This window comes from Otolemur garnettii, unplaced genomic scaffold (assembly GCF_000181295.1).
Source record: "Otolemur garnettii isolate 467f Iridium unplaced genomic scaffold, OtoGar3 scaffold00266, whole genome shotgun sequence".
Lineage (NCBI taxonomy): Eukaryota > Metazoa > Chordata > Mammalia > Primates > Galagidae > Otolemur > Otolemur garnettii.
In genome coordinates, this window is record NW_003852661.1 from 249,228 (window position 1) to 261,252 (window position 12,025).

The 12,025-nt window shown below is 41.9% G+C and overlaps 1 protein-coding gene across 2 annotated transcripts in view; it reads right to left on the reverse strand.

Moving 5' to 3' along the window:
• Window positions 1-1,547: 1,547 nt before the first annotated feature.
• The window catches only part of ELMOD1 (ELMO domain containing 1), a 64,711-nt gene continuing 54,233 nt past the window's right edge, over window positions 1,548-12,025 (reverse strand). The window contains exons 9-11 of one of the 2 annotated variants that reach the window (XM_012813481.1): window positions 11,063-11,113; window positions 9,818-9,951; window positions 1,548-2,047 (exon numbers count right to left, since the gene is read on the reverse strand). In XM_012813481.1, the coding sequence (XP_012668935.1) occupies window positions 1,875-2,047; window positions 9,818-9,951; window positions 11,063-11,113 (358 nt within the window). In that variant the 3' untranslated portion in view covers window positions 1,548-1,874. The remainder of the gene's footprint in view (window positions 2,048-9,817; window positions 9,952-11,062; window positions 11,114-12,025) is intronic. The other variant, XM_003802943.2, reaches the window with a different exon arrangement.

The following is a 12,025-nucleotide window of genomic DNA, read 5'->3' on the forward strand; positions in this document are numbered from 1 at the left end:
CAGCCTCATCCCAGCAGGGGCCCTGGAAATCCAGCCTCATCCCAGCAGGGGCCCTGGAAATTCAGCCTCATCCCAGCAGGGGCCCTGGAAATTCAGCCTCATCCCAGCAGGGGCCCTGGAAATTCAGCCTCATCCCAGCAGGTGCCTGGGGCTCCCAAGGCAGGCCAGTTACTAGGTTGGCAAGTTCTCACTTCCTCAGGAGAGGAATGTCTATTCTTGTCATTATTCATGGTACACATCATGTGTTAGCTATCCCCCTCCTTCCCTCTTCTAAGAACGGGCACTGGGCTGTGACAGAAACACTGGTACACGGTCCAAAGGCAAAGGGGAAAGCCAGCCCCAGAGGGATGAGACTGGGCAAGTGAGCGTCTCTGCTGTGTCATCGGCCCCAGCAGGAGCCACGCCAGATTTCACAGGAAGTTAGGAAGACAAAGTCAGATCTTATCCTTTCATTACAGCACCATTAGGTCTCAAGATCAACCCCTTCTAACCCACATCTAGTGACTCTGGATGGTGGCATGATTTATTGTCAGCCCCAGATTGTCTGTCTTTGACATTCTACTCACTCACATATTTGCATATTCAGAAGCTGTACGAGCACAAAAAATGAAATTAAAATGAAATCCACTACAGGGTACAGTAGAATGACATGTAATTTATTCATATAACTGACAATTAGGCAGTACTCAAAATTCATTTAAATAAGCCAGTGATTACACAAACATCTAATAATACTAAAATTGATAGTCAGAAGGTATAAAATACCATGGGTATGAAATGCCATGGTAAATACTATTCAACAGACTACAATCATAATTCCAAACTAAATCATGGTTTTTAAAATAATTTTTAGCAGTTTTGGAATGATTTGACTTTTCCCCTTCCTAGCAAGTTACTTCTTTCAGCAACACAAGAAACAAGGTCATTCTTTCCGAGAAACATTGCACTGAGACACAACTTAGGATGCTCTCTTGCAATGCACTTTCTTGCCAATCATTTTTTAATATTGCTCCTTGACATAGACAACAAACCAGTCAGCACTTAGTTCCCCAAGCAAAGATGCCTGGATCAGAACAGCGCGAGCGTGTAACTGAGTTCAGTAAGAGGCAGGCAGTGAAAAACCTTTTGCAGCTTTTGAAATACATTTACTTCTTTTTCTGAGGCTCCATGCATCATAAACTGTTTAGGCATCCAGGCCCATGAAATTATGAGAATAAACTAATTTGATATCCAAATGACTAGGACACAGGGGTGACTGGAGTGGGAGTAAGTCACAGTATAATTCTGCAGTACTTCAAACAAAAACAGCTCCTACTAAAGTTACTTCTTGTAAGCCTCGTTATGTGTTCATGAAGCCCAGCTATGTCTGCGGGAAGTTTGGCGTATCATGTGTCTGTCGGTATTATTTTAAAGTCTTATACTTTATCAGGATGAGGTCCAAGCGTGAACTCGGCTTGAAAAGCTAGCAGCAGTAGTCATGAAACGTTATCAATAAATTAAAAGGCTTTCACAGAACAAGATTCAGCTAAACCTCTTACATACAAAATACAGCTAGAGAAATACAACTCTTTAATGCTGAAGTATGAGGGGGAGGGAAAAAAAATCTAAAAAAATAGAAAACTCTCTCCATACCTGGCTATCAAGGCAAGATGTAACACTGCACGATGCCACAATGTGAGCAGTCACTGGATGACAGACACTCCAGAAATAGTGGTATCTGGGGATCTTGGAATTAGGACCAAGAGATGAAAATACTGTACCAAAAGGCATGCATGCAACCACTGTGTGCATTCCGTGTGAGCTGTGACCTAAGCAGAGATCTAACAGGACGATGAGGCAGTGTTCCAGGGGACCCATTCACTCCAGCGTGGCGACTACATGTTGATTAGACCTTCCGAGGCGGCAAAATGTGGGCACAGCGCCATGTCTGGGTTCTGCAGCTGTTTGACGATTCTCTTACGGAATTTCTCCCGCACACGGTTAAATTCCATTATGTCCATGGGATCTTCTTCAATCCAAAACTTATGAAATTCGTGCATCAAATAGCCTGTTAGAGACAATAAAATGGTAAGAACGCAGCAGAAAAAAGTCCTTAAATCACATTCAGCAGCATCCTGAATGCCCCAAGGAGATGTTGGGGCAAACATTGGCATCCATGGAGCTTAAGAAGACCTCAAAGTATAGCAAATACCACTGTTTCCAGATATTCTTTAAGACCAGCACAGTAGAGGCTGCCACTCTGCAAGGGTTTTTGCATCTGGCCCTGGAATTACTCTCTTCTCAAGCAGGAAGACAAATCAATTCTGCTGTTTCTTGAATATGAATCACTTTGGGAACAAACTCTGAAAGGCTGACAGTAACTACTTTATCCTTCTTCTCCTAATTAAATTAGCATAACGGTCCAATCTTTCAGAATTATTCTATGCAGCCTTTTTTCTCTTGATATTCAGTTTAACTAAAGTTTTAAATTACTCTGACAAATCAAACAAATGCGTTCTGACAATCTATTACGAGACAATAAAAATGGCAAATCAACTTTGAACAACAAAGACTGGTCATTAACCTACATGAAATTGTTAATAAGACTCGCTTGCTCTGAAGCATAATTTCATATTGAAGTGCTTTTGTGTCTCAAAAATGTTATCTATCAGTGATCTGGACTGGAAAAAGTGGAGGGGGGTAAATATTCAGTACTTGAAATAAGAACCTATTCATTGCGTTCTGTTCCCCACGGAGCTCTCTGCTCTCCCCATATTGTTGTCTATTTTTAAGCACCACTTTTAGAATTGAAATGTGAGTTCCATTCACATTTGATATTTTTATGAAACAAACTCATAAGCAAGCTCAGGTACATCTATCCGTCAGAAATAAAAATATTTAAGGAAATAATCATAGTTGAAAAAGAAAAGAAATAATAAGAAAAGCAAGTATTATAGCAGATTTTCTTTGTCTTCAGGTTGCGGTAGAAGATAGGAGCCAGGATTCTGCAGCCAGAAATCTGGTTTGAATCCTGCTGGTGCACCTCATGTGTGAATGGGAACAGGAAGGAACGAGTAGTGGACCTTGTGGGAGGGTGGGAAGGGGGCAGTGGACCTTGTGGGAGGGTGGGAAGGGGGCAGTGGACCTTGTGGGAGGGTGGGAAGGGGGCAGTGGACCTTGTGAGAGGGTGGGAAGGGGGAGAATTTGGAACAAACATACTCAATTCTAACAGTTACAGAAACATCAGAGCATCAGCAGAGTTTGCTTTTGTGCTAACTAGCTCTGTCTGGGAAATCTTCAGCATAGTGCTATAAAGTGATTTTTAAAAGCCATTATTTATATTTCACCATAATACAATCCCAGAAGTGACCTTCACTGTCCCCAACACACCTGCCAGTGGCAGGTTCACTTCCACAGACTCACGCCTCTGATTACTCACCTTGTCACATTGCCGAGCCTGCCTGTATGACTTTAAGCACGTGGTCTCTCCACAAACATGAGGGGAGATGTCACAGAATTTTGTTATTCTGCGTTTCTTTTGGGTTGACTGTTCTATTTCTAGCCTGCCTTGGGGCCCTCCACCTACAATAACTGACGTGACTCCTTTTGATCCTTCTTTTTTGTGAGATATTTTAATAATTATTTAAACTCAATATATAAGATAGAGTAGAATTATGAATGAGACGGTTGCATTATTTTTGTTACAGGTTTTCAAAATCCAGTGTGTATTTTACACTTAATGGCACCTGTCATTTGGACTAGCCACATCCAGTGCTCAGCAGCCGCGTGGACCTAGCAGCTGCCATATTGGTTTAGGGAGGAAGATCTATGTTTTTTTTTTTAAGTACTTCTGACAGGGGACACACCAGCCATCACCCAATTGGCCTCTGGGTTACACAATCCAGGGTCCACTATCACTGTCATTGGAATGTGGTTACACCAGAAAAACCTCAAATCAGAGGCGTCAGCCACCTCCTGTCTCTGCTCTCCTGACACTTATTCTCCCAGGTGGCGTCCAGGCTTGACTCCTCTGGTGTAGATACCTGACTGTTCTATAGATGAGAAACTTGATGCTTAAAAGGTTCTTCCTCACGTGGGGCCAAATCTCCTGCCCTCTGTTTCATAGAACACACGCCCGTTCCTCATCTCAGCCATGTGAAGTGTGCCGCGTGCCCTCCGCTTGTCTCTTTTCCAGGTTAACATCTTTTTTTCTCACCATTTCTCACAAGCCGTGATTTGGAGTCTGCTTATTATCTGGTTCTTTTAATGCACACTCAACAGAAACCTGTTTCCTCTGATCTCAGTATCTTATTCAACCAAACGAATTCAACCATCTGTCCATTTCAGTGACTGGGAAAACTCCTAAAATAGCCCAGGAGTGGTCTGAGGTACTTGTAAGAAACACAGATCTTTCTGGATTTAACCAGACATGGATTCAGTAAGACGGATCTCATGTCACTAACGTCGAGAACCTTTGGTCTAGAAGAGATTCTCTTTTTAAGTAAATTCCTTTAGCTTCCTTCTAAGGGAATTTACTTAAATTTCCTTCCATTACAATTTTTATGGTTCTAAAAGAGATCTATGATAATTTATAATTTCTCCTTACTATATAAAATACATACATAATTTTCCTGACTGGTCTCTGAGCTCAAAGGAAGAGGCCTGAGCTATTTTGTATGTAGAGTCTGGTTTCCAACACTGTGAATTAAAATCATCCATGATGCACCTCATTAATATTTCATGGTGACAGAAATATTCCTATTGACAATGACAAACAGGCACTGAGAAAAACATTTTAATGAAGATTTTACTTTTCTGTAATGTACATAAAAATGTTCTATTAAGAAATGAGTATAATTGTGATGGATGTGTACTTAGTTCAATGTAAACATTTCTCATTGTGTATCAAAGCAGTACCCTGCATTTACCCCATAAACGCGTCAATGTACAAACTTATGATTTAATAAAAAATAATTTTAAAAAATGTTTACTTTTCTATAAAGTACTGGCAACTCCCTCTAAAGGGGATATATTACAATGCAGAGTTATAGAAGATGTGTTTGGTTTTTCTACCTCAGATGCAATTGTAGAAAAACATCTTGAAAGGTTTAAAGGGGTAGGGGAAGACGGTGGCCCATAACCTAACACGATTCCCAGAATCCTTCCTCTAAATGGCTTGCAGACTGATTGCGTGGGTCTCTCTTTCTTCTCTAGCCCAGGAGGAAAATAATCAGAGACCATATAACATGATCTTAGTCAAAATGCAGAAATGGTGGCCTGGCTCCCAACGTACATATGGTAATCATAAAAGTCTACTCATTTAGAGAAATTATAGAGTCTTCAAAACTTCATTTGGTTGGTTGGTCAACTGACCCTTCTGTTCACAGATATGTAATAGGCACAGGAGGAGGCACTGAGGATGAAGGAAAAGTGAAGCCCTCGGGCTCCCTGATTCTCAGGCTCTCAGAGAGACAGACAGGTGGACAACCTCAGCTGACGATTTGTTAATCAAAGACGCTAACAAAGTGTCATGGAAAGAAGAGGGGGAAACAGAGGCCAGGCTGCTGCTCACCCAGTGGTTCCCAACCCTCCTAACACCGTGACCCTTTATGCCGCGTTCCTCATGTGGTGACCCCCAATCATAAGATTATTTTCGTTGCTACTTCATAATTGTAATTTTGCTACTGTTATGAATCGTAATGTAAATATTTGATATGCAGGAGACCCTTTGCGACCTACAGGCTGAGAACCGCTGGCTTACACCATCTCATTCATCTTCTAACAGCTTTGGGAAGTAGGTAATACAGACCCTGTGTCTCCGTTTTGCAGACAGGGACACTGAATTCAGACAAGATACTGGAGTGGCAAACAATTCCAGCTGCAAGTGGAAGCCAGGACCTGAAACCAACTGACTTCCCACCGCTGCAACAGGCTGCCTTCCAGGGCATCCTGCTCCTCTGGTTCTTATTCCTACTGAATAGGTCCTCCTTTTGGGGGTCAGAGAAAAAAATCATTTCTTTTCCTCTTCTGGCCTTTGTACTTTCCTCCTGCTTGTCACACCGAACCTCACTCCACTTCAGTGGGGCTGCGTATTCAGGGGAGCTTTAGACTGAATGCAATTTTTGTGACATACTGCCTCGGTCTGTATCAGTGAACGCTGAATAATACTGTGAAGTCAGGAGGATAGAGCCATTATATTCTCATATTCACCTAGAGGAAATACTTGCTTGGAATAGTAATTTGCTTTCCAACTCAAGCCCGCAGCACATCTGCTGCTGCTTGAGTGTCTCTTGGTTTTCTTTGCTGCATCCAGTTAATAGAGAGCAGAGACATCTGCAAGGACATAGGTCATTGCAAGAATGTCCCAGGGGAGGCGTGCAGAACCGATCACGTCCAACAACAGACAGTCAGTGCACTTCCCCTAGAGAGGACTGAGTCCCCCTGCTGCCCCCACTGCACAGGGGGACTGCTGCTGTTTCCAAAAGCTTAGGTGACAGCCTTAGGAAATAAGCCATCTGCCTGTCCATCTGGGCTAGGATTCTCTTGAGGGTATAACAATTCAAGCCAAGGCGAAAGTTTTCCAGAGAAACTAGATTTCTCTTCCCCTTACAAAGAACATCATCCGATATTTTAGCTTCTCATCAATCCATCCACCCATCCACCCATCCAACAGTTACCGAGCTCCTACTTTCTACCAGCTGAGAATACAGCAGTGAACAAAACAAATACTCCTGCCCTTCAATACCAGTTCTTTAGGATTCTAAGTCTGATCCTTTCCTGGGTGAGCTCCCTGCACGTGGCTCTGATATTGTCTCCAGTGCTGACAACCCCCAGATCTGTAGCACGAGGTCCTTCTAACCCTTCAGAGCTCGGGAGCCTCACATTAGAATGCCCACTCTGCAGCTCCAGATGGATTTCCCCGGAGGAACTCAGCCTCAGTGCGCCCAAACTAAACTCATTCCATTCCCCTTAGAACGCTTTCCCTGATTTCCCTCAAGAGCACTGTGAATAGAGAGTAAGTGTAAGAGGCCAGGGGAGCACAGCAAAGGGCCGCACTTGTCTGTGTGCTTATGCTCCTCGATGCAGCCTGCAAGGCTCTCCTGGACCAGCCCCCAGCACGCGCCCTTCCATGTCCAATGTCATCTCTCCTCACCCTCCTCTTACACCCTACGGTCTATTTCCTGAATCCACATATTCTCTTGCTTTGTGACCACTCGGCCACCCATGGCTTTGTGTTCTGCCACCCGTCCTTCAGGTCTCCATCAAACGCGGCATTTGCTTTGGTGACGGTTCCCTGACTCCCAGACTGGGTGAGTTGCACCAGCCATTAGCCTTTCAATTTTTAAAATCAGTATCTTTACTTTCTCAATCACAAAATTCTGCCCACTGTATTTCAATTATTTATTGAGATGCCTGTCTTCCTTGGTGCCGAACCTGACCTGTAGTAAAATCTCAATAATACAGGCACCCCAAGGGTTGGCCATAAAGTTGCCATATTACATAGGGAAAATGGGAAATTATGGCTAAATGTACCTTTGTTTATAGAATTTTGGGGAAGAATTAAAAACAAATTTTAATATGCTCATCTACAGCTCCTAAATTTTTCTTCTTCTAATTTCAGATTAACAGGGGGGTACATGTGATTAGTTGCATAGTTTGCTTGTGGAGGTTAAAGTCCGAGTTGCAGGTGTGTCCCTCACCCAGGGAGTGTACCACAGACCTGCTAGGTGGGACTTCACCCGCCCTTCCCCTTGAACTTCACTGAGTTCTCCTCTCACGTGAGCATGGAGGCCTTAATCTACCAGTTCCAACTTAGCATCCAGTAAGCACGGGTGGTGTTTGTTTTTTCTGTGTTGTGACACTTCCCTTAGGAGAATTGTTTCTAGTTCCATTCAGATTTATTTATAGAACAGTCATTACAAATTTTTACTAAATATTTATAAAATATTCTCTATGTGTTGCCCACCTCTTTGTAAAATTTTGTAATGAACATTGTGTGTGGTGACTTGGTGGGTGACCCTTGGGACACCCTGTACTGCTGGAGATGGTCAGAACTGTTACGGGGGGGAAGACAATGGTCCGGTTGTTGGAGTGGGAGAAGCAGTAACGTGATGGAGGGACGACTTACATTCCCCATTAACAAGGATAAAGCATAAGTGTTCTAAAATTTCCTTTCATTTTTACCTACGTTACATATACATATAATTCAGAGTCAAATATTAATAGTTTCAACATGTCTTATTACAAAAATTAAAAAAAACAAACCAAATCAAACAAAAAGTAGCAGTATATCTTGCCCCAATTCTTGATTCCTTAAAGCAACATTTCAGCACTTGAAGTTGATTATTTTGACTATTTCCAGAACACTAAAATAAGATGCTTTTCATTGCTTGTGTATTTTTAGACTTCTCTTTATAAATATTGAAACATTTATTGAAGATTCTTCTCCCTTTCACCCACTCCAGCCACATGTCACTTACTTCCTCACACATTCCTTTACCCAGAATTAATAACTGCCTTGTTTATTTGCTCAGTTTTCTACTTAATTTAATCCTAAACTACTTCCTACACGCGCCAGCGTCCTTTCAGTGTGTTCGAACATGGTAGATACTCTGTCGATTTCAAATTCTTCAAAGAGTCTCTCCTGGAGCCCTCTGATCTTCTGAATGTAGATTTAATATTTGAAGTCTATTGCATGGATATCACCTTGGGCTTTCCCTTTGCCCTTCTCCTGGAGCTTCCCTTCACTACTTCCTGGGAAACATTTCCTGTTTTCTAGATCCCCTTTACTCATTCAGGATTACGTTCTTATTTTGTGGAAACATACCCTCCCGGAGCTTTCCGATAAGGTACAGGGAAATAAAATATTTAAGACTTTGCATTTGAAAAAATGTCTTTATAGTCCATTCCCATAATTGATTGGTAGTTAGAATTCTAATCCAGAAATCAAATTTCCTTAGTTTAAAAAATATTCCCTAATTTTTAAAGACATTATTCCCCTGTCTTCTAGAATACACAGTTGATGTTGAGAAGTGCAAAGTCATCTTCATTCCCAATTCTTTATGTGACAGCTTTAGAAATTTTCAGGATCATCTCTTTCTAGTGTCATAAAATTTCATAATGACATCAATCTTGGTGGCTCTATATTAATCTTTTATTTTGGTGCCTACTATTTTAAATATGAAAACTCATCCTTCAGTTCTAAAACTTTTTCTTGATTTATTTTTTTGATCCCCTCCCCTCTTCTCAGTTTTCAGTTCTATTTCTGGCATTTCTATTATTCAAACGTAAGCCTCCCAGGAAGGGTCCTTTACTTTTTCAACCTTTTTTTTTATATTCTGTTCCTCATCTCTGTCTTTTTCTTCTACTTTCTAGGAGAGTTTTTCGACTTTATCTTCTAATCTCTTCTTGGAGGTTTCATTTCTGCTAAAACACAGATCTGGGAGTCAACTCAGGGTGTCCCCAGGACCTGCACTCGTGAGTGCCAGGCCACGAGGAACAGAGAAAGAAAAACACCCGTGATGACTTGAGTCAGAGCAGGTATTGACACGCTGTATACTCTGCAAGAGCTGGGAAAGGCAAAATCCACCATGCCCGAAAATACAAATGCAGAATGAGAAAGCAAAGTCAAAACCAAAGGAGGAAGTTCAAGGCTCCCAAAGCAGTCAAATCACAGGGGTCTCACAGCTGCAGCCCTTGTGTGGAATATTCTAAAGCAGCGGCTCTCAACCTGCGGGTCCCGACCCACAGGAACTGTACTAAAGGGCCACGGCATTAGGAAGGCTGAGAACCACTGTAAAAGAAACCTATATTGATAATTAAGCAGTGGGACACTTACAGAACGTCTGCTGGAAGTGAGACAGCGTTGGGGCTTCTGGGGCAATGTTGTAGAAGTGGGTTTTCAGAGCTCCGCTCACCAGTAGATTATACGCCAGGTCAGTTATATTGATGCCCACAATTGCAAATGAGTACCTGTGAAGTGTAAACCACAAAACCAACCAGGGGTCACACACGGGAAATGAGCGATTCAAGTCACGCTCACCTGATTTTTAAATTACTATTAAATTATCAGAGTGGCAGGCTGTTGCTCTTTCTACCCTCTCAAAACATTGACTTTTGTGACTTCCTAGAAGATTTCAGTGTTCTATTATCAAGAGAATTGAGAGTTCAGGTGCTCTGTCTTGGTAATTCTGTTTCCAAACATGGTACGACAAAATTCAAAGTGGACAGAGCTTTATAGACAAGGATATTCGTCAGTGCACTATTTACAATGGAAACACATGGAGACTATTTAGATATCCTAAAAAAGATGACTAATGAAATACATTGGGGTAATCTTACATATAACATATTATAGCTGATTAGAACTATATTTTTAAAGAATTAGCAGGATGTAAAACATGGGTAGAACAAGCTGAATTTTAGTAAATATACACAGATCTGCACGCACAAAAGGCTAGCACGAAATGCCACAAAGTATGAATGGGTTTGCAAGTAAAAGACTGAGTGATTTTTTGATTACTTGCCCATATTTTCTGAATCCTGTATAATAAAACAGATCATATTCCTTTGAAGATGAGAAAAACTTTAAAAAGTGCCTTAACACAGTCTATATTTTCTAGTTCCTTTTCTACATGTCTTCAAAAAATTAAAGGAAACAAATTCTTAATTTCTCTTTGCCAATATAAATGCAGTGCAGAAAAAAGGTTTTTGTTCAGAAATATGTTTAGATGAAATAGGGCATCATAAAAAATTTAAAGTAAATTTGTATCCAATAGCCCAACACTCGATAGAAATCCTTAAAAGAAAACTACCAAACACCCAATTCTAAATGATTTCTGAAAATTACTTTCATACAATTATAACTTTCTACCTTTCCTGTTGATCACAGGCGAAGTCATATCACACAATCATACAGATAAATGCAAAACACAGAATACGTTTTAAAATTCAGCTGGATTACGTGCTTCTATCAGGAGAAGTGGACTTGCTTCAGGTTTTGTTTTTCGTGGGGCTCTTAGGACATTTCTGTTCTGGTTCTGGTCCAGACTGATCATCTCTACAGAGCAGATCTCATACTCACCCAATTGCTTTATCCATCCTTTTCTTTTCCCATTCTGCTTTGCTGAATTTGCTGAATAGATGAATGAATGAATAAGTAAATAAGATTTAATCTCTAGTTGGTGCTTTTCTCTTTTAATGCTCATATAGAACTGTTAACCATATGCAGAGATATCTGTAACTCAGTTATCCAACACTAATCAACTTAAATGTCATCCATTTAAAAAGCCACAGTACGATTTATATGGAGCTCAGAAGTGGTGTTACTTGAGGCCATGCTATTATACACACCCACTATTCACCTTTGTACAGTCACGGGAGACAGCCACAAAGGCCAAGCATCAAGATCCTCTTTCACAGGGTGGTTAGTACCCCCTCGCCTCTCTCTCTCCTTTAACTTAACGCCGCCTGGCCAGCTCGTGAGTCCCTGCTGTATGTGGTTTGCTTTTCTCTCAAGGCAAATAAACCTGCTCAGCTTTATTTGTGATGTCTGGTACATAGCAGGTGCCAAATAAATGAGTGAGTCAGTGAAAGAAATAAAAGAAGAAAGAAAGCAAGGGGTGGGGAACAGAGGGGAGGAGGGAAGAAAGGAAGGAAGGAAGGAAGGAGGGAGAGAGGGAAGGAAGGAAGGAGGGAGGGAGAGAGGAAAGGAAGGAAGGAAGGAGGGAGAGAGGGAAGGAAGGAAGGAGGGACAGAGGGAAGGAAGGAAGGAGGGAGGGAGAGAGGGAAGGAAGGAAGGAAGGAGGGAGAGAGGGAAGGAAGGAAGGAGGGAGAGAGGGAAGGAAGGAAGGAAGGAAGGAGGGAGAGAGGGAAGGGAGGAAGGAAGGAGGGAGAGAGGGAAGGGAGGAAGGAAGGAGGGAGAGAGGGAAGGAAGGAAGGAAGGAGGGAGAGAGGGAAGGAAGGAAGGAAGGAGGGAGAGAGGGAAGGAAGGAAGGAAGGAGAGAGGGAAGGAAGGAAGGAAAGGGGGGAGAGGAAGGAAGGAGGG